General features: G+C 40.6%; 2 protein-coding genes across 2 annotated transcripts in view; both read right to left on the reverse strand.

Annotated features, from left to right (window-relative positions):
* The window catches only part of LOC306738115 (uncharacterized protein), a gene marked incomplete at both ends in the record, with an annotated part of 28008 nt that extends 12086 nt beyond the window's left edge, over positions 1–15922 (reverse strand). Inside the window, 7 exons of the mRNA XM_079219944.1 lie at positions 387–560; positions 802–975; positions 1133–1306; positions 2116–3887; positions 6296–6538; positions 14856–15035; positions 15749–15922. Coding sequence (XP_079076070.1) covers positions 387–560; positions 802–975; positions 1133–1306; positions 2116–3887; positions 6296–6538; positions 14856–15035; positions 15749–15922 — 2891 coding nt within the window. The remainder of the gene's footprint in view (positions 1–386; positions 561–801; positions 976–1132; positions 1307–2115; positions 3888–6295; positions 6539–14855; positions 15036–15748) is intronic.
* A 3270-nt stretch (positions 15923–19192) lies between these two features.
* On the reverse strand, positions 19193–22339 carry pgap4 (post-GPI attachment to proteins GalNAc transferase 4; the record flags this gene model as incomplete). The annotated part of the gene is made up of 2 exons (XM_079219945.1): positions 19193–20393; positions 22299–22339. The coding sequence occupies 2 exons, from the start codon at positions 22337–22339 to the stop codon at positions 19193–19195; spliced, it is 1242 nt and encodes a 413-aa protein (XP_079076071.1).
* Between the last annotated feature and the right edge of the window lie 1478 nt (positions 22340–23817).

Raw genomic sequence — 23817 nt, forward strand, 5'->3', positions numbered from 1 at the left:
CTTCAGTCTAGCAGAGAGTAGCTTCACTCTTGAATCCTGCAGGTCGTTGTTACTCAGGTCCAGCTCTCTCAGACTGGAGGACTGGGAGCTGAGAACTGAGGACAGAGCTTCACAGCTTCTCTTTGACAGATTACAGCCACTCAGCCTAAACAACATTTGCAGTGTATTAGAAAAGAATTCCCTCAAAATGTAAATGACTTACACATTTATTGAGTCTCTAGTGTGCAGTGAGGACTCTCCAGTCCTATATTTTAGCTCTATTAGCTCTATATTTTAAATGACTTACATCTCTATTTTGGTAAAGAAAAGTGGGATAATCAACAAAGTAAAATTCTAACACCATATGAGAGTTACAGTTCACCCTTTACAGGTTTATTATTCCTGACCTGAGAGTATTCAGTGTGCAGTGTGGACTCTCCAGTCCAGCAGAGAGCCCCTCCACTCCTGAAACCTGCAGGTCGTTGTTACTCAGGTCCAGTTCTCTCAGACTGGAGCATTGGGAGCTCAGAACTGAGGACAGAGCTATACAGCTTTTCTCTGACAGATTACAGCCACTCAGCCTAAAAAATATTTGCAGTGTATTAGAAAAGAATTCCCTCAAAATGTAAATGACTTACACATTTATTGAGTCTCTAGTGTGCAGTGAGGACTCTCCAGTCCTATATTTTAGCTCTATTAGCTCTATATTTTAAATGACTTACATCTCTATTTTGGTAAAGAAAAGTGGGATAATCAACAAAGTAAAATTCTAACACCATATGAGAGTTACAGTTCACCCTTTACAGGTTTATTATTCCTGACCTGAGAGTATTCAGTGTGCAGTGTGGACTCTCCAGTCCAGCAGAGAGCCCCTCCACTCCTGAAACCTGCAGGTCGTTGTTACTCAGGTCCAGTTCTCTCAGACTGGAGCACTGGGTGCTCAGAACTGAGGACAGAGCTTTACAGCTTTTCTCTGACAGATTACAGCCACTCAGCCTAAAAAATATTTGCAGTGTATTAGAAAAGAATTCCCTCAAAATGTAAATGACTTACACATTTATTGTCGGAAAGAAAAGTGGTATAATCACAAAAGTAAAATTACAACACCATGTAAGAGTTACGGTTCACCCATTACAGGTTTAATAATACTGACCTGAGAGTCTCCAGTGTGCAGTGAGGACTCTCCAGTCCAGCAGAGAGACGCTTCACTCCTGCATCCCGCAGGTCATTGTTATTCAGGTCAAGTTCTCTCAGACTGGAGGACTGGGAGCTGAGGACTGTGGACAGAGCTCCACAGCTTCTCTCCGACAGATTACAGCCAATAAGCCTGAAGCAATTCATGAACATTTTAAAAGTTAGTAACATTTCCGGGATCCAACTAACTTTAACAAATTGTTTTTTGCCATCAACATGCAAAATGTAGGATATGGCCAGACTTATTTTCAAAAACATTTAACAACAATGAACGCATAGACGAGAAGACGTGGATGCTGTGCTAAGCGGAGAGCGGATGTTGCTCCGGAGGCCAACCTCAAATTTTACTTTTAGTTAAAGCACAAAACTCATTGCCAAGGGTCTGATGCTGCTGTTCCACAGGTTAAGCACAAGCCCACTGTGACTCCACGGTGCTGGTTTGGTTTGAGTTGCTACAACCAGTGGCTGAAGGTCCGCCTCCCAGAGCTGGCACATGCTATCTTCCTCTGTGATCCAATGAACAAACCAACGCGAACCATACCGCCCCAAGTTAGTGACGCAGCAAACCCACAGATGCCGAACGTAAAGTATCGGTCAACCCCACACAGAAAGATTAAATAATAGCTGTTTTTACTGGCTCTCAAAAGTTCAACAGTTTGGTTAAATAATTGCGTTGATTTTAGTTATTAGTCCACTTTTTACACAACTGATGACTACATTATGATTGTATGGACCAAGTAGTAGAGGTGAAACGATGCCCTCTATTTCTTTAGACCACGTAACTACAATGTGAAACTGAAGAAGCAATTTCAGTTGTCAGTTTTTAATTTATTTATTAACTAATCACTTTGTTGACTAAATCTAAAGAACTAGCAGTTATTTAGTTGAGAACAACCCTACACATGTGTTGCAGTTAGTATCTGCACTTATCTGTGCACTTACAGAGCTTTGTTGGAAGCTTTGACCACTGGCAACAGCCTCAGAAGAACTTCCTCTGAAGCAGAATATTTCTTCAGGTCAAACACATCTAGATTGTTTCCTGATGACAGTAAGATGAAGACCAGAGCTGACCACTGAGCAGGAGACAATTTATCTGTGGAGAGACTTTCTGAACTCAGGTACTGTTGGATCTCCTCCACGAGAGAACGATCATTCAGTTCATTCAGACAGTGGAACAGATTGATGCTTCTCTCTGAAAACAGATTCTCTCTGATCTTCTTCTTGATGTACTCGACTGTTTCCTGATTGTTCTCTGAGCTTTTTGTTTTTTTCAATAGACCTCGTAGACCAGCCTGATTGGTCTGCAGTGAAAGGCCCAGGAAGAATCGGAGGAACAGGTCCAGGTGTCCATTTGGACTCTTCAAGGCCTTGTCAATAGCAAACCCGTGTACCTCAGTCATTTGCATTTGTCTGCCAGAAGTTTGCACTGGCTCACACATCACATTCTTGTGTACGTTAATGACTGCCCTCTCCACATGGATAGCTGCCAAAAACTCCTGAACACTCAGATGGACAAAGCTAAACATCTTGTCTTCATTCTTCCTCCCACGTTCCTCTTTGAAGATCTCTGTGAACACTCCTGAGCACACCGAGGCTCCACTGACATCGATGCCACTCTCTTTGAGATCTTTCTCATAGAAGATCAGGTTGCCCTCTTTCAGTTGGTGGAAAGCCAGTTTTGCTAAAGACTTAATGCACTGAATGCATTCATTTTGGTCATACTTCTTGTTTGTCTGATGAATCTGAAACCCCAGGAATTCTGCGTACATCTCAGTCAGGGTCTTGGGCAGCTCTCCTCCCTTTCTGGGCTTTAACACATTCTCCAGAACTGTAGCAGTGATCCAGCAGAAGACTGGGATGTGGCACATGATGTGGAGGGTTCGTGATGCCTTGATGTGGGAGATGATTCTGCTGGACTGCTCCTCGTCTTTGAATCTCTTCTTGAAATACTCTTCCTTCTGTGGGTCAGTGAACCCTCTGACCTCCGTCACCATGTAAACAAAATCAGAATGGATCTGATTGGCTGCGGCAGGTCGTGTGGTTATCCAGAGGCGAGCAGAGGGAAGCAGTTTCTTCTTGATGAGGTTCGTCATCATCACATCCACTGAGGTGGACACTGTCACGTCAATGTTGACGGCCGGATTTTCACTGGTAGAGCAGTCCAGATGAAGACGGCTCTCATCAAGTCCATCCAAAACAAACAGAAGTTTGAATTCACTCTTGTCGTAGTTGGTGTTTCCTGATGACTGCAGAGTTGTGAAGATGTGATTAAGAGCTTCTTTCTTGATGTCTCTGGTCTCCGTGATACATTCATGAATGAGCTCTGACAAACACATTTCTTTTCCCTTCCATGAATTTAACTGGTGGAGGGTCAAGGCGAAAATGAGATGGACATCTTGATTGGCTCTTCCTTCAGCCCAGTCCAACACAAACTTGCTCACAAGAAAGGATTTGCCAATTCCTGCAATTCCATTCGTCAGCACTGTTCTCATGGGTTTATTTATTCCAGAGGGGTGTTTGAACATGTCACAAGGTTTAATTGTTTTTTCTGTTCCTGCTGGCTTCACCACCACCGTCTCAATCTGCCTGACCTCATGCTCTTTGTTGATGTTTACGTCGCCCCCCTGTGTGATGTACAGCTCTGTATAGATATCATTGAGAGGCTGCTCATCCTTCTTCTGTGCCCACCCCTCTTGTGCACACATGAACTCATCCTGGAGGTGTGATTTAAGCAAGTCTTGGTAATATGAGATGTGTCGTGGCTCTGGTACTGGAACAATCCCATCTGTGTGACATCAATAAAACAAAACAATAGCATTTGACCTCTTTTCTCACAAGCATTAGTAAATGCATTCCTTTGGTTTTGCTAAAGGTTTGTTGATGTGATTTCAACTAAATCTTAGCACGTTAACCTATCTTTGCTTTCACTCAGTTACAATGGAGTCATGATGTCTCACACAGAAAGTAAAACTTACTTACACTTTTAACTTTTACTACACTTTGCCCCCCAGGGCTTCCATACATACGAGAGAATACAGCAGCTTTACCTTTGCTCTGAGAGCAGGAAGTTCCTCTGTCCTCGTTAGTCTCTCCAAGAACATTGAGATCCAGCAACACTGTGTGGGAGAGGTTATGTGTTATTTTATCTATTTGACTAATTACTTATTATTCATCATCAATCCTTTCATGCATAAATTATAACAAAGTATGTGAAAACTATCAAATAAAACATTTCTAACGTTGTCATACTAGTGCTCACATATTTCAACATATTCGGATAACACTGTTCGACCCAATGCAAACATGTTGAACCTGGTTCCTGATTCCTCAGCATCACCCCTCCCTCTTATACTTCTATTCCTCCACCTCCCCTCCCTTCTTCGTACCATACAGTCGCATGTTGAACTGCAGGCCTGTACCTATTATATGGACATTTTCTACAAAAATAACAGAAAGCTATTGTCAAAATAAAATAGATTCAAATCTGGTAGCGTCATCACGCCGGCAAACTGAAAAGCTGTTGCGAGTGGTGAACAGCTGGTTTTACGTTGGTACATTTGGTGTTAGGAAGCTAAACATAGAGGAACTTAGGACCCAGGGATACTCCGCTGCAGGAAGAGACAGACCGGAAGAGTCTGTGGGCCAATCCCAATCTCCACCCTTACGGACTCACAGACTTTGAGGCGCGCTCCCGCAAAGTCCTTGAGGGTTTAGGGGTGTCTCATTGTCACATTGTAGAGTGCTTGAGGGCTCTCTGGCAGACATTTTGAGCCCTTTATGATCCCTTTCCGTAAGTCCACATTAGATGCTGGCTTTGCCTAAGAGAATTACCCACAGTTCATAGCAATGTGACGTTAAACACGCAGTTCCCAATGGAAGCATGAAGACGTAAAAAAAAAAGGTAAACAAAGAGACACGTGGGTGTTCAGCCCGATAAAATACATTTACACTACAACATTACGGATGAAAGATGGGACAAAAAAACACATGAAATCAGAGGAATGCAAGCAGAAAATATATATAATAATATTTTTTTACATTCATCAAAAATTTCGTTTTGACAAAAACGAGTAAAGGAAAAAAAATCTTGTGAGGAAGACGTTCACATCAGTGAATAAAAAGTATAAAAGAAATACACAATTGTACACAATATTTTGTTTATGTAGTCACATGATATGTTGCAGCAAAGTGCTGTCCCATTCATATTTACACCAGTTCAAGCCCTCACAGACTATCACACTCAGCCACTTTGCAGCTGACATCAGTGAGTCCCTGAGGGTTCAGGGCTTGAGGGTTTAGGGGGGAGATTGGGATTAGGTCTGTCTCTTCCTGCGATGTGAAAGTGGGTGACTTTACCTAGCATGCCATTTGGCAGTGTAATTGTATAAATGTACAATTATTAGTGCTACAAATCGTTTATGTGTCACAAACTGTTGTGTCGTGATGTTTTACCCTGTTAGTTGAGTGTTAGTTGTGGGTTATTAATTGTTGTTATAAAGTTAGAAACCATGACTTAGTCTCAATACACGTAATGCAACTGGCTCTGACCATGCCCACAGCAGAAAGCTGTGAAAAATACATGTTGCTGCCTGCTGAAGAGCGACAACTGTTGTTACCATGTACTGGATTAAATAAACGTCTAAAAATAAAAAATTGTTGTTATGGCTATATGACGGTATATGAAATCTTTATATATAAAGATTACTATCAAATGCTGAGTAAAGATTACTATCAAAGACTGAGTCAAGATTACTATCAAATGCTGAGTCTGTCTCAGGAAGTCATTTTAAAGTAAAATTTACTTGACCATTTTGGATGAAAAAACATTGTTGTTAGTAAGTAAACTTAACTTAAAAATTGTCTGAGTAGAAATTACTTGGAATTTCTGTGTGGAAATTGTTACCAAGCTTTTTTTTAAGTACATAGCACTCAAATTTTTTTTTCAGTGTATATATAACCTGTTTCTTTAGACGTTTACACGCATTTTGTTGCCCACTTCAATCTTTTTGCAAGAAAAAAGCAAATGAACAAAGTGTGACTGACCTTGTGGTTCTGATCTGTCTTTTGACAGTCTCTGCACCAAACAATTCTTTTGTATCTTCGCCAAAATCTTCTTGGTCACCTTCTCAGCTCCATGAAGTGTAAAGGTGTCCAGCATCAGATCCACTGTGTCCCGCCTTTCTGCGTTCTCCAGCTTGGACTTTTTGATGGGTTGGTAGCCTTCCAGTATGTCAGGCTGCTGCAGATGCCAGTTGAAGTTATTAAATTCATCGTCTCCTAAATCCTCCAGAGTGTTCAAAAGGTCCTCTGACTTCATTGTGGCTTCCTGCTTAAAATCAAGCAGTTTTGTCAGCCTGAAGGAAAACTGGACCACCAACGCATCGCAACAGCACACAGGAGCCAGTTGTGCATCTGGTGGAGATAATAAAACAATAGTTCTTAGATGTTAGATGATATTTAGCATGTTAGCATGCTACATTATCTAATCAATAGTAAACACAAAGTACAGCTGAAGCTGAAATGTCATTAGTTCTGCAAGTATTTGGTCATAAATCAAAGTATTGGACGAACTGAAATATTGACCAGATGGTGGCGGGAGAAGAAAAGTCAGAGGATCCTCAAAGTTACTTGACGAGGCAAAAATCAGTGCATCTGTCCATCGGTACATAAAATAAAATAAAAAATAAAAATAATAAACAAATGAGAACATGGGGTCAGTGTCCAGTTCTTGTTATCAGAGCAATGCTAATGTGGGCCCCACACGTCAATGCAACACATTTTGTGTTCATTAGCTTTATTACCCAACCCACACATTTTTATAGAGATTTTATATAATTGCAAAATACCTTTTCAATGGAGTCTGTAGAGGCTCAAACCTAAACCTATTTAAATATTCGAGTCACTAGGGGGGTGAACGGGAGAACAAGTTCTGACGCGTGTTCTGCCACAAACAATTCCATTGTCCATTCCAGGACTGTCTCTTTTCCATACATTTAATCTGTGACACCATGGCATAAAGTCATCTTACATAAGCCACACCACAAGCTTCCACGAGACAGGATACAACACTTGATCTTGGCTGAAAGGCACGAGAAGCTGTCTCGACCGCGAATAGTCGAAAACTATTTCGCTTCCCATCCACACACACCTGTTCCCATCACCTGGCACTCACCTATATGCTATTTTTATTGAATGTGCCACCCTGTGTCCAAATAAAAGAACTACATGCCCCCACTACCACCCAGTGATTCCCTCAAACAATAAACTCCATTTTGGTTCCAACAGAGTCTCCTAAACCTTTTTTTGTTTTAAGGATTAAATTAGTACTATTTTGGAGATGTCAGTTAAGATGTGAATATCTTTCTATGTCTTCAGGTTCATGGAGAAACCCTGGATGAATGCAGGTTGGACTGTTGATGGGACACGAAGGCGTTCTGCATGATTCACTTCCTTTGGAAGTCTTCGATGTGGCCGAGGCAGCAGAGAAGATCTTCCAACATGAGTTCAGAGACGATCATCCAACATGAGCTCAGAGACGTGCCCACAGGCTTTATGTTGATGGCACAATCTACTGCCTTGACCTGGAGTAACCCGTAATATAAACGACACCTTTGAGTTCCTTCATGAACGTTAAACCGGACCGGTGCTCAGCAAGAATCCATGGGCTCAGAAAAATGGTAAATGTACTGTACTGTACTTGTGTTTCTCTCTTCTAGTCTTCCGACTACTCAGCTGGTGATCGAACCGCCGATCCTCTGATTGAAGGACGTCCCTGTTACCGCTGATCCACAGTCGCCCAAGATTATAATAATATAATAATAAATATAGCCAATAAATCTCAAACACATCTCAAAGTCAAGCTTGGTTGAGAAATGTAAAAGGGAAAACCGTAGACTAAAACTCTTCTAAACTGTAGATTGGTTGTTTTAACACATAAAACCTTTTGTGAGGCTGTTGGAATTATGTTTAAGAAAGGTTATAAAAATGAAAGCTTTATTATATGGTTTTATGAAGTTCTCAGTATCTCACATTTTGCCTCTGCACAGCCACACTACCTCATCTGTCTCTAATTATATTATTCACCTTTTTTTAAGTATCTAATTCAGTCATGTGTCTCCATTTTTTGGAGCGTTTACAATGTTCTTGTTCATATTAAAAATTTATGAACCTTTGTATTTATCTCTAATTTGTCAGAGTACAACCACACCTCCTGTCAGTGTCTGTCGATTGCCTCCACTTGTATGTGGGAACAATGTACAGGAAAACCGCGCACACATTTCAGTTTAAATAATTTGAGTCTCTTGTGCGTCAGTGAAAAAGTCATGTTTTTTCTTTATATATTTTTCTATATGGGTGTGTTGAGATGTACTTGTAGCAAATGCTTCAGTCTGTGTATATTTTCTTCAAATAAATGTTATATCTTTTGAACAGAAGTAAGAATTATTGGTCATTTCTTTTTTATAAAGCAAGCACACTTTCAATTATCAGTCAAAATAACATTTATATGCAAGTTGAAACAAATTTGTAATGTAAGTCCTCTTAACTTGAAATGGCAAGTTGTACACACATGGTAAAGTTATTTTAACTTGTAACTGTGTGTTACATAAAAGCTCAAATGTGCGTTTGTTTGACTAGCTAAGGAAAGTTTTCTTGAACTGATAATGTAAAAACATCTTCTCATCTTGGCCCTTTGACCCCTTCTGTACCAATCAATGCAGGATTTAAGTGTGAAAAATCAATCAACGAGGTAGGTCAATTATATGGGTGGTTAATAAGAATAAACTAACTGTCTCTTCATTTTTTAATTGTCATCATGTATTGCCTCGTGAGCAACACGCTGTTCCATGTAGGAATGTTTGGTTCTAAAATGACACAAATATAACAAGTAAATACATGATGTATACAACAATGCTGCAAAGTAACATTAAATATCAGAGGAAATAAACGTCCTTAAATACATCTGTATCAATAACCTAGTTAATTAACAAAGACACAAGTAAAGAGGTTTTCCAGGCACGTCCAACTGGTAGGAGACCCCGGGGAAGACCGAGGACACGCTGGAGGGATTATATCTCCCGGCTGGCCTTGGAACGCCTCGGGATCCCCCAGAATGAGCTGGAAAGTGTTGCGGGTGAGAGGGAAGCCTGGGTCGGCCTGCTGAACCTGCTGCCACCGCGACCCGACCCCGGATAAGCGGCTGATAATGGATGGATGGATGGACAAGTAAATGTAACTTAATGTATACGTGTATACTGGTAGAAAGGTGAACCTGCACTCTGGTCTCCTCAGAGGCTCTGTTCTGTGTTCAGTCAAGAAACGGCACAATGAGGTGGAAATATAGATATGATGCTAACAGCAACAACTCTACACACACACACACACACACACACACACACACACACACACACACACGCACACACACACACACACACACACACATTATTTTGATTAAACTATATTACGAACTGTGTTGCATTAAACAATGCAACGATTTATTGAAAAGTTGATTCGTGCTGTGTACATAATATATACAAGCACATTAAACTGCCTGTAGTCACTCCTGTTGCTAACATATCCAGGTTTATCTATTTATATTGATTAGTTAATGTTCTTCTAACATTAATGTTCTTCTAACATTACCCTTCTACGTGTTTGCATCATAGAAGACAGTAAATAAGAATATTTTGTACAGGCTTTTATTTTGACATGAAAAGAATCGGCTCGTATTCCGAGTTTGGTTTTCTCGTATTTTCGTTTTTGGATTCAGACGGCAAAAACGAAAAACGGAAACGAAAAAACAAACGACCAAAACGTACACGGACCTACGCCCTTAGTCTGTGTGGCTTTAAAACACGTTTTGCAGACGGGTCTCTGTGTTAGACAGTCGACAAAAAGCTCCTGCACTCGGCATGTCTCCCCGATCTCTCTGTGAGCGCTGCTTGTGAGCTGAAGCCCCGCCCCCTGCAGCCCCGCCCCCTGCAGCCCCGCCCCCTGCAGCCCCTCCTCCCTGAGCCCCGTCTGCATGCGCTCAATGCATGCAGAGAGCATGAGAGAGACGAGCAGAGCAGCTTTAAGGAAGTGCGCTAATTTGAGGAAGTATCAATATTTAAAATGTGCCAAATCTTATCGTTTTTAACGTACGGGTACCGCGGTGCCTTTGTACTATCAGTATACCGTGCAACATTAGCATAAACAAAGCCACCGAGATAACTGTAACCGTCATGGGAGCATTTCCAGATTAAAGTACAGTATGTGTTGTTTTATACAGGAGCAGGAGTCTTGATGGCCTCCATGTAGAGACACAGACCAACTCACTGTCACGTGAAACTGAATAAAAGACACGGAAGCTTCACGTCACATTTCAAATGTATCCTCAAAGATATCGACATAATGAGCTGAAGCATTAAAAGAAGAAACAACACTCGTACCTGAAGGTTTGAGAATTTTAGAACATGTCGACAACGTCAAAGTCTCTCTGCAGTCTGGCTGCTGCTTCAAGTCGAGGAACGTTTTGTAAGAAATAAAGGAGGAAATACAGTCAAGATTTATCTGACGTAGAAGTGAAACTAACGTTCAGATTCGTTGGTTTTAAAGGGAGGGTAATGGAAAGATAAAGATAAAGATAAAGATAATGGAACAATGCGTCTCAAAGATTTCTTCCTCAGAAAACCCACACAATTATTGTATGCAATAGATTTTAAATGTAAGTGAATGTATTGTCTTACATGTTTAATTATTCTTGATTTATTTTATGCTAGAATCTGTGTTGTCTTTTTTGTTTTTGTTTTTTGTGTGCAAAGAACCTCCCAAAGAAATAATTATGTCATGCAATATCTTTTAAATGTTAAGGTATTGTTTTACACTTTGCGCATGTTTATTTCAACTTTATTTATTTTATGTTGCATTTGTTTAATTTCTGTTTTTTGTGTGTTTGGCACTGCTTTGTGGGCCCGTCTCTACTTTCTTGCAACTTTTTCAATATGAGTAGTTATTTCTGTAAACAGAGAACACAGAAAGATGTCTCTAAATGTATCTTCAATATCACTTCTTTAGGAGCAACAAGATTCAGACAGCTGGCGTTACTCCAGAATTATTATTTTTTTCCAGATTTCTTTCTCATAAATTCATGACTTTATAATATCATAAATTGTTTTAAAAAAAAAATAGTGTACATCCTGGGCCTGGCTCTGACCTCACCATCTCCAACCATCTAGCCATCATGGAGATCGACATCCCCATCCCAGAACCCAAACACTCGCGCACCATGACCCTCTGTAATCCCTGTTGCACAGAGGGATTTTCTATTGGAAGAAATAATAATAGCTTCACTGTAATAAAGTGACATTTCATACATTAATGTGTTCCTCCTTGTTGTACTACAGTAGCTATTTTTTGATGAAATGTGCTTTTGATTCATTATTGTGAATTTTTATTAGGACAAATAATTAATTCCAATTCAGTGTAGCGCAATCATACTCTGTTTAACCACCACGGGTTGCCTTTGGGTTGTACTAAAGCAGTAATTATTGAGAAATCTACTTATATACTGCAGAATATTTGTTATTGGGAGGATTAGTCAATATCTTCACTGTTATAAAGTGTAGCATTACCAAAATAATTGCATACATCAATCCCCTTGTTGTACTACAGTTGTTATTTTAAAGAAATGTGATTTTGAAAAATGATGGTGAATTATTTTTAATATTTTATGAAAATAATATTCAATACCGTCACTGTAATAAAATATTTTTTTTTCATTTGTACAGTACAAATATTTGATTATCAGTATGGATGAGTCAGAGATTTCCTGAAAACATATTTATATGTCATTGCTTGGAATTATTGAGAAAAGTATGTTAGAAATTACCAGTTTGTAGTCACGAATGTCGGACTTTTGTGACGACCCTCCTCCTCCTCCCATACCCTAGGTGTCACTGTTTTGATTATATTACAGGTGCCGTTTGGAGTGCGTCAGCCTGGATGAGCCACACCTGAGTCGGAGTGGCCGGACCATAAAAGACTGTCTGCATTTGGCATCCTGCTCTTGCCGGAGGATCTGACAATAGGCTTGTTTGAGATGAGCCAGTTCTGCGCAGAATCGATCGCCGGCCATCAGCGCGCAATGCATGCCGGTTAGATTTGTGTCCGACTTAGTCCAGACTTGCTCTGACGTCATGCACACGTGGTCAACGATACTCTCTCGAGATCAAGGCGGCCGTCGATTTTAGAGCCAGGCACCGTAGTAGCTCTTGCATGATGGGAAACGCCTGGCTGTCGCCACATCAGAGAGCTGATTGGCTCTTAGATCCGACAGCAAACACCACGTGTTGTAGAAAATCCTTATGTTAACACTCAATTGTTGACTATTAGTCTCATGTTTAATATAAGAACATATTTTGTGTGGTTGTTAATACAAAATCTTATTTATACAATACATATCAAAATTAGTATTAATCTATTTCACAGGTAGACATAAAAAGAACAAAGGATGCAGCTATACACACATTTCTACATAAATATATATATATATATTATAAACACACATGAATAAATCCAAACGTGATCTGTAAACTACAAGTATCCAAAAGATCGGACCTAACAGGAAGTCTTTTTTTCTGTGACTTCCTGTGTATACTTTGAAGGCAGCCTAAAACTGTCCGACTTGACCACAGTTTATTGAGAACGCCTCCTGCTGCTCCTGCCTGCTCTCGTCTGGATTCCAGGCGAGGCGCAGCTCTATTGAACGAGCCTATTGGCACCATTAGTCTTTTGCTTTGTATATTTGTGCACACTGCCACACAACCATACATGCACTTCACTACTGATAACTGATACCTCTACTTTAGTTAGTTTGACTTGTGTTGTTGTTAAAAATAAATTGCTTTTTATTAGCAGCCCGCTCGTTTGTTGCAGCGTTGGAGCCGAGTTGTGACACTTTTACATTGGAAAATCTCCTAATTGGTACAGTAAACGTGTTTGATTGTCAGTATAAGTGGAGTCAGAGACGTCCTGAACACACACACACACACACACACACACACACACACACACATCAGTTATTGCCTGGAATTATTGAGAAAGGTATGTTTATGGCACCTAAAATATTGGAAAATATGCTTTTTTTATGTACTTTTTATGTACAAAGGTAAAACCTTTTCAATTCAATTCAGTTTATTGTATATAGCCCAACATCACAAATACAAGTTTGCCTTGGAGGGCTTCACAATCTGTACACATAACATCCCTGTCCCGGGACCTCACATCGGATCAGAAAAAACTCCCCCAAATAAAGATTGTAAAAACCCTTTCACAGGGCAAAAAGAGAAGAAACCTGAGGGAGAGCAACAGAGGATCCCTCTTCCTGGATGGACAGAAGCAATAGATGTCATGTGATCAGAATGAATAACATAATGGAGTTAAGACACATTCAATGAATATGACAGAAATTATTCATATAATGAGTAGTAGGCATGGTCCACGATCCAGATAGCCACGATCCATGTCAGCAGAAAGAGATCGAGAGGACGGGCATCAGCAGGGCCATGGCAGGAGGCAGGACTGGCTCCAGACAGCCACGATCCAAGGGCAAACCTGAGCCATCCCTAACATTTGACATAATTTCTTGAATTCACATTTTAAGGCATTTGTATATAAGATACATACCCATATTTTACATTATAAATTGCAGAACAATCTCTATATAATGAGGCACCATTGTCATAAGGCAAACGTGTAAAGAGAAAATATGACTCTAAAGTGAATGTATTGTCTTGATTTATGTTATGTTAAAATTTTTGTTGTCTTTTTTTGTTCTGGGCAATTATCGTTCTCTATGTATTATTGTGGAAAGAATCAATTATTTGATGCAATATCTTTTAAATGTTTACGTGAATGTATTATCTTTCACTTGCATTTATTAAATTTCTGGTTTATTTAATTTCCTTATTTAATTTCTACAACCTATTAATACTCAGGTTTTGGACTAAAATTGATTGTTTCATGTTCATTTTAATACGACCTATTAATACTCAGGTTTTGGAATAAATTTGATTGTTTCATGTTGATTTTAATATGACATATTAATGCTCATGTTTTGGGATAAAAGTGTTGATTAAATATCTTTGATCCACCTTGCATGAGAGTATAAAATGTTTAGATGATGCTCTTATCCTATAATCATTGCTTGGCAAAATGTGTGATGACTCAGGAAGAATTGTGAATTTCATGGCCGTATTAAGGTCGACCAGACAATCAGGAAGTCTGGGGTTCTTTTATATTTGGAATCATGTGGTGGTGAATAAATGCATTAAACTGAGAACTGTGGTGAAGTAAGAGGTTTGTAAAAGCCTGGAGTGTCAGAAAGGAGAAGTTGAGAAAAGAGGAAGAAGAAGTTTGCGCAGGGAGAAAGCTGATTTGTTGGCAGCGCCTTGCAAAGGAGGGTTAAGAGGTTAGATATAGGCCAGCAGAGTGAGAGGTCAGGGCTGGCGTTTTGGACGAGTTAGGTGAAGGTCGTAGCAATACTTAGGTGGAGTTGAGTGAATTCTTTTCTCCGCACTTTCAGTAAAGCCTCTGTTCTCCTAAGTTCTCAGTTTTCGTTCTAAGTACTCTTTTATTTTTGTCACCTCTCGGGCCGTTTAAGAGTATCTCTCTCTCCCCATTCCTTTATAAAATAAACGGTTTACCGGCAGGCTGTTTAACACAGACTTGACTGGAGCTCTGTCCACATCCTCACTGGAGAGAAAATCCTCCACCTGAGGAAAGCAGGTGCAATCTCCCTCTCCAGAGGACCTTCTCCACAGCTCTGCTTTCTTCAGGAAGCCACCCACCTTGTCATACAGGTTTAAAATGCTGGTCTCTTTGCCCTGCAGAGACACATTCAGTTCGTTCAGTTTGCTGAATATATCTGCCAGATAGCACAGCTTTGCAAGCCAGTATGTGTCATGGAACAAGGTGGCATGGGGAAACCTGTGCTCGACCAGAAAGAGCGTGATTCCAACAGCCGGTTAAGTGTTCTCCTTCGAGAGAGCCAGCGCACTTCTGTGTGCAGCAGCAGTTGTGTGTGTTCAGCACCCATGTGTTCACAGAGGCGGCGAAACAGACGTGATGAAGTTGATCACTTTGACGCTGTCGTTCAAAACGTCATGCAACACAGGGCTCATTTTCTTGCACGCCAACGCTTCCCTGTGCATGACACAGTGAGTCCACATCACGTCGGGGTTTTCTTTTTTAATGCGCACTACGAGTCCTCTCGCGCTGCCCGTCGTTGAGGCCGCTGCGTCCGTGCAGAAGCCGTTGCAGGATTTCCAGCTCATGCCGTTTTCACAGAAGATGGTGTTGACAACATACAAAATGTCCTCTACTGTTGTTTTTCCCTCCAACGTTTTGCAGAATAGAATGTGCTCATAAATGTCGTCAGTATCGATGTATCTCACAAAAGCAACAAGTTGTGCATTTCCACTGACATCTGTGGATTCATCCAGCTGGAGTGAAAAGAGTTGCTAATTTTTCCCACAACTTGCTCGACAATGTCTGTTCCTATTTTGTCTATTTTGCGGCAGACAGAGTAATTTGACACATTCTTTAACTTCTCCGCTGCGTTTTTGTCCAGCATGGCCTCAGCCAGCACAACAGCGGCCGGAAGCAGCAGGTCTTTGGCTATAGTGAATGGTTTCTTGGCTTTAGCTATGAGCAAAGATACCGCATAAGAGGCCTCCAGGGCTTTGGCTGATGTCGTGGAGGATTTACGCATTGTGTCTTGAAATGACCGGAATTCAGAAAGTTTCCTCTTAAAAAACTCAGGTGGCTTACCAGCGTAATTTGCATGTTTTGTCTTGAGATGCTGCTCAAGATGCGCTGGCTTCATGCTGCTGTTAGCTAACCTCTCCTCACAGAAGAAACACAAGGGCTTGGGTGGGTTGCAACTCGTGGACGTAAATCCCATTAAAACATAGTCGTCAGAAAACTGACGGGATTTTGCCGGCACCGGTTTGGCCTTCTTTGGCACTTTTCCCTCCGTGTTTTCAGCAGCATTGCTGCTACGATTCAACCACGACTCCATTGTTTGAGTTTAAAGGCGGCAGCGATAGATAGACGGGTAATGACATGAGGTAGCGTGTGCCAGGTTGGGTCAAACCATCCTGATTTCGGGGAGACTCTTTTTTTTTAGGATAATTAAATTAAATAACCTACTTAATCTAAAATTCAGTTTATGAACTTACACTTGCGTTTTATTGAATATTTATTAAATAACTATTTTGAAAGGATTTTTTAATGGATGCTAATTTTAAATAGTTTTTTTTTTTTTTTTTATCTATGGAGTGCCATGTTTTTCTGACTGTTCACACCCATAATTATATTATAGTGGAGCAAGAGAGTCAAAGTCCAAGTGCATTGTGATGACGAAGTAGTGTCTTCCAATTGAATGCAGACTGCATGCAACAGAACTTTCTTTGTAAAGGTAGCTAGAGAGTATCAAAGGTAAAAAATAAAAAGTATGTGATGTGAAACACAAAGACTACTGGAGGGATGAAGCGTCGATATGAAGCCAGAGAGCTTCTTAGTTCTCAAAAGGTTTGGCAGGCGGAGGAAGGGAGAAGTGAGAGGGGATTCTTTGCATGCTCGCACTGCAGGATCTGATCCCAGATCAGTTTTTGAATGTCCTCAGTGTAGTGTCAAGTCAGTGTGTGGGCCTGAAGAGTCATTATTTTAAGGAGATTTTAACGGCGCCAGCTGGACAGAGACCACATATTAAAAATGTTAAGACATTTATTTTTGATGTATGAGCTGTTTATGTGGTTAAAGAAATAAAGTGTCACCTGTCAAACCCCCAAAAATGAATTTCACTCACACTTCCCGGTTGGTTGACAGACGTCGCTGTTTGAATACAAACTTCCCGACAACCAAATGACTTCAAACAGTGATTTTTTTTATTTCTTTTATGGAGTAAACAGTGAAAGAGTCTCAGTGTAAACAGAACCGCGTGTCAAGATTCAAATCAAAATCAAAATGTGATCTCGTAACAGAAAAAAATTATTTCATTTGCATCATCCTTTCGAGAACAGAAGCTCACATTTTTCATCTTATGTCATTTTGAAATGTTATATTCATACAGCGTTTTCTAAATAAATCTTTGCTCGGCTAATTTTGACGTCTACAAAATGTCAAATAAAATTAACTCTCACACTTATTAATATGCACACAAAATAATGTGATGAAAAACACATCAAAGAGAAAAACATTTAAAACTCAAATTAAATGTTTAGTGAATGAAGGACAGAAAACCACAACCAAGCTTAAATCAAACAAATAAATTAAATTGTTTTCATTTTAGAAATATATGTAGTCAACTTGAAATATAAATAAGGAAAAGAAACCACATACTGTCAAAACTTGTCAAGTTAAATAATAGGTTTAAGTGCAGCTACTCTGATCATTTATCTGAATATTTTCATCAAAATATGAAATGTAAATACCAGGTCATGGCTTTTTTGTAAATATTTTTTTATTTTTAAGTCAACAAATATTTTTCTTCAAACCCTCAGATTAATTTACTTTATATTTATTCTATTAAATAATATAACTCTTCATTTTCGATATATTTATTTGATATGTTCACTTCATATCATATAACATGGTTAACATTTCATTTTGAGAGTTAAACTCTCAGGCGGTTTAGACCGGTGTGAGCTCCTGGTGTAATTTAATTTAATTAATTGCAGACTGGAGAACTCTCATTGGCCTATTTGGTTTTACTTTGGCAGCTACTTCCTGTAATTCTTACAAGGTTCAATTAATTTCATGATTCTATTCGAGTATGTACAAAATAAATGCATATAAATATTGCACCTGACCAACTTTAGTAGAGTAATTTCCTCCAGAGCTGAATCATGGGTAATATTCTGTTATGGAGTGAAACCTCTACTACTACTGGTCAAAGCCCAAAACATGAAAGGCACATTCAGTGATACATATTGGTCAGTCTGGCATTTTAGTAAATCTTCTGTTAAGCAAACGCTATGCTAACATTTAGCAGTGCAATCCTGATTTTTCTTAGATTTGGGGATTTTACTCCACAGCATCCAGCACTCCTTCTATACCTCAACGCTTTTTATGAAATAAAAAACAACAACACATGAATCTAATGTGCTTTTTAAAGACCTTTTAAAATGAGTCCTTAATTAGAAAAGAGTAAAAAGACAGCTTTCCAACCAATTCATGGAGCTAACATCAGCTATATTAGCCAGCTAGCGAGAGCCAAGCCCCCAGGAGGAGCGTTTCATATAGTGGCCAAATGGTGGAATTACAACTCCTGGGTCCGCCATGTGATGCCATGGGGCCAAAAACACTTTTCCCATAGAGTTACATTGGGAAAAAGACATCTGTAACTCACCGGATACGTTTTTGAGTTAAATCAACTTCCTACTACAAATACGTTACACGCACATAAATAGTAAAATGCAGGTCGTTAGCCGTCCTTTTAGACAGCTGAATTAAATAGAAGTGTTTGTCAAAAATGTAGCCTCGTTTTCATCGTCAATAGGGATGCACAGGTACAGATAACGGGTCGATTCGGACTCAAATAGTTGCTTGTACACGATTTATTATTTTAATAATAAATATGAATTCAGTAAATTTATCCCTATTTATATATTTGTAACATTTAGTTTTACAAAATCAGGAACGCAATGTTTAAGTCAAGCCTGATGTTGCCGTAAACATAAAATAATGATCACAGTCACGTCCACACAGTGAGGCATACAACTTATTAATTAAGCACTGTATCAGATCGGTTCTCGTTATCGGCCGATACCCAAAACCCAGGTATCGCTAACCGCATCAGTACTGAAAAAGTCAGATTGGTGCATCCCTAAATTTGATCTTGGTCTTAAAACCAAACCAATACAATAATGTCTTCAAATGACTGAAGACTCCAGCATGTGACGTGATAGAAAAGAAAAGTAGAACCAAGTGAGAGGGAACCTGATTAAATCCACCCTTGTTGAGCCGAGTTACCAAACTGTTAGAGGAGTTTGGGCCTGGATGGGTTTGCTCTGACTGAGGAATAGGCCCCGATGTGGGTGATGAGGTTGGGTTCCACGCTGTGAGACCTCTCCCCGGGTATCGTCCTCGCCATCTGATACAGGACCATGTCTTTGGCGTTCCCCTTGACGCAGAAGGAGCCGTCCAGATACTCGGCCACCCTGAGCGAGGAGTTGCCGGGGAAGAGCATGGCAGGGGTGCAGCACTCCGTGGCCGGCGAGACGGCGTAAAGCTGCGGGGAAAGTCTCCGCCCCTCCAGGAGGTAGTGCCGCCCCAGCAGCTCCGAGGCCGCCATGAAGTAGACGGTGAAGAAGAGGATGTGGTTGGCCGACAGTGTAAAGGAGAAAGAGCAGGGGTTCCAGTACGGAAAGGTGAGGAGGAGGGCCGTCGCTCCGACCAGCCCGAGTCCCACCCACTCCAGGATGCGGTAAGGCTCTGGGTTCCAGTAGCGCTGCAGTCTTTCAGGGTGATACAGCTTTATGTAGAGAGTCTGGAGGGAGAACCGACGCGACAGAAGGTCCTTCACGACTGCGAAAAAGTCCTCCTTCGGCAGAGCATCGTCCTCCAGGACCACCATGTTTTTGGGCTTCACCAGGTCCCATCCCTTGCGGATGCAAAAGACGTAATCCCTCTTCTCCCGCTCGAAGGTGTTGACGCTCTCCCGGTTCTTCTGCTGCTCCCGAGTAGAGGGCCGGATCACCCTGAAGTGGGCCTCCAGCAGCTTGGCATCCTGGTTTTCCTGCCAACCGCTTTCCACGTCGCAGACCAACACCTCCGCGCACCGCCGCTCCCCACAGCCTCCCAGGGCGCCGCTCAGCTGACGCATCACCTGGAGCAGGTAGTGGAAGTCCCGCCCTTCATTGCGCCTGGCCGTCACCACGATAACCAGCAGCTCGGGATGCTGGGCGACGTCGCCGAATCTGGAAGGCACCGCCGACGCGGTGGAGGTGCTCTGCCAAAAGTGGAGCGCATCCTGGCCTCGATCCAGGCTCTCCCGCAAGACCTCCTCGCTCATGGAGTCCAGGTACATGGACTTGATGAAGAAGTACGAGTAAAGCAGCCGATGGCAACACAGAGGGAGAACGACGCAAAAGGTGACGACGGCCAGGACGAGAGCTTGAGTGACGGTGTTGGACCATCGCAAGTACTGACTGAAGAAGGTTTTCCATCGAAACAGCCGGCTGGAACCACACGGGGACATAAATGAACAGAGGCTGTCTGCTCAGGAGGGTTCAGCTCGGCATTTACTCCGTCCCAGCATGCAGTTTGCTTTAGAAAAACCCACAGCAGTGAAACCCGACGACGGGGAACTGATAGCACTGTAAACAAGTCAGGTGTTGGCACTTCTTCTTGTAAACAGAGAGGGGAGAGTTTCAACTCGGTCGGGATCGTCTGTCTCCGCTCTGGAGTCTGTAGAAAAAGACGAGAAGACGTTTATTTTTTTCACAGTTACTGTTATCAACTATTGCAGATCTGTTTAAAACCTCAGGGCCACACTGTATACATAGATCAGGGGTGTCAAACAGAACCAGACGGCCAAAGGGTCCGATCTGGCTCACAATGGGAAAAATTCAGAGAAGCCATTGATTCAAATGCTTTCAGTAAAACACACTGCTATTCAAATTTTCCATTGGGGGTTGCACCGTCCTAACAAGAGTAGCGGGCGTTGGGTTTTTCAGGAAATGGACTAGTTCAGAATTCTTCACAGGAGGTGAATGGAAAGCCAGTGTGCTTAAGGAATATAACATTCGGCGCCACGATCAGAATCGTCATGGTGAAAAATACAAGAACTTGCAAGAAAGACTGAGAACAGAGAAGATAAATGAATTGTTTGGCAGGTTTGAGGAAACGGTAGTCTCTTTGTAGTCGTGCTCAACGTCTGTTTTTGTGAACGTATTTAAAAGTTAATCATTATGTAATGGTTTTACTGGTCTGGCCCACAAACTAAAACGAGTTTGACACCCCCACATATATCTTTATCATATCCAATGACAAAGCATGAAGCTGCCTTTCAAAAGACTTCTGCACATATATATTATGTCCGTTTAATTCAATGAAGTCTAACATAAAAAAACAAGTTTTTAAATTTGGGTCAAGTTTTGTTCCTCTTATCTAATCAGAAACTGTTTATTGCCAAATACGATGCACATACAGGAAATTGGCCAGGTGCTTGTCGTCTAACAGTAAACTGAGTGCACTAGTATTGGTACCCAGTTTATCGACATATACCTTTAACCTAGCTATGTATGTTTTTGTTTATGACGGTTATAAAGTAATCTCTCTGCCTTGTTTATCTTGTTCCTGCTTTTATGGTTCGTCTTTACCATGTAAAATGCCTTTGAGTACCTTATAAAAGCAATGTACAAATATAATGTAGCATTATTATTATTAATACCCCTCACTGTTTATTCCACAACCTATTTCATTCTGTACATGACTTTGTTTGCACGTTGTCTCAGCAGTAGTCCTCTCTGCAAAGACAAGAAACAAACATCTCTTCACTTCACAGTCTGAGGGCAGGAAAGAGGAATTGCTCCAGCAACTCTTTCAACCCCCATATTGAAGATTGAATAAAAAAAATTAAAAAACGTGCATAAAGTAGGATGGATCGCTTCTCATTCAGCATAAATAATACACTCTACCCCATCTTGAAATACGTGTGAATATTTAAACACTATGGACGGCCTTAACTAGACTACCTGATCTCGTGCTTGCATCCAGTAACGGTGAGACTGTCGGTTTAAACACCGGCGAGACATTGAAGAGGCTCTCTGAATAAAAACTAAACACAGAGACAACAGTCGACATCCGTCCATCGCAGCCCGAATCTCGCTACCGACGATCACATTTAACACCTGAAAAAAAAAAGGTGTCGAATGTCTTAACGTGGCAGTGTGTGTATATAAAAAAAAATGCATGTGGCTTCCGGTACAGCGACAGGAATCAAACCCTCCCGTTACACTGGACAACGCGCCGACGGTACGCGACAATCACGAGGAACAGTCGAGTATTTCAGGGAGATATAGATATATATAAATATATGAAAACAAACAGACAGACACACAGAGAGAGAAGAGCAGACTCACGGGGAGTTGAGGGGCTGCAGCTGTTTGCTGGCCGCTGCCATGTCCTCACTAGTACGGTAAGAGACCGGAGAGACGCGCAGCTCAGACACCGTAATACGGGACTAAAGGCGCGGGGGCATGCGCTGCTGCTCCCGGCCAGCAGGGGGCACTGCAGCCCCTTGTGAAAAGTACATTTAGATCATGGATAGTGGTGGGACGTTATATTTACTTCTACTTAAGTAAACATTTTGAGGTACTTTACTTGAGGTTTTTTTTTCTCAGCCATTTTACTCTACTTTATACTTCTACTCTGCTGGTCCAACCATATTTATGTTTAGTTGCTTCACAGATTCAGATTCTTAATACAAAAATCAACTAATAGAAAGTATCCTTTATTAATCCCCTTGGGGAAATGATAAGTATTAATTCATTAAAGGACATTCAACTATACATTTGGGCATTCATATAACTGTTTCCCCTCATATATACTTCCAAAAAATACATGTAAAGACTGAGATCTAGCAAAACATTGAAGCGTAGGAATTTACCCACTTGCCCATTTCCTTAAAGTCAGCAGCTGTAACAACAATAACACCCTGATCAGCCTTTTAAAGAAGATACAATGTCACTGAAGCACAATAAAACACACAGTACCTTGTTTCCGTTCCAGCTGCGTGCTTAACCTTGAAGTAACCCGTATTTTGCAGAGGAATATCTTTTCCTTCCGTACTCACCGTCAATTATTGTACTTTTGTTTCCATGCAAAGTCAAGTTACGACTCTCAGACGAAATGTGCATCTACTTCCGTTTTTCTTTTCGGAAAAGCTTGAAAAATAAAAAGGACCCAAAACAGGAAATGGTTCTTTTAAGCTAAATAACGTTTTTTTTAAGGAAATTGTCACCGCCCTAGTCATTAACACATTAATACATCAATAATTACAATCATATTATTCTAGGGCATTCTGCAAAATGAGTACTTTTATTTTAATAAACAGAATATTCTTACATATTATTATTGGAACAGAGAATTCTACACTGTGGTACACATAACTCTATAACTCATAACTATAACTCTTGCATTTTATTTATTTTACTATGTGTTTCTTATGTGCACTTTACCTGTCTGCTGCTGTAATCCTGCAGTTTCCCCACTGCGGGACTAAAAAAGAAATATTATCTTCTTCAGATATGTTTAATACATGTCTAATATCTTCTTCTAATGCATTTCTCTTATGTTGTTCTTTTACATATAGCTACGACTATATATGTGAAAAGACGGCTATGTCAAATTATTCCAATATGAGACATAAATGAGGGTTCCCCGGCATATTCTTTCTCTTTATAAAGGTTCCTTTGGCTGTATATATATATATATATATATATATATATATATATATATATATATATATATATATATATATATATATATATGTGTGTGTGTGTATATACGTTTCTAAAGTTGTATTATGCTACTTCGGTGTTGCAACACAGTTACCACTGGATGATTCCAGTTATTCAGTGGTATTTTATCAGAGACGTG

The sequence above is a fragment of the Taurulus bubalis genome, assembly GCF_910589615.1.
Source record: "Taurulus bubalis genome assembly, chromosome: 6".
NCBI lineage: Eukaryota > Metazoa > Chordata > Actinopteri > Perciformes > Cottidae > Taurulus > Taurulus bubalis.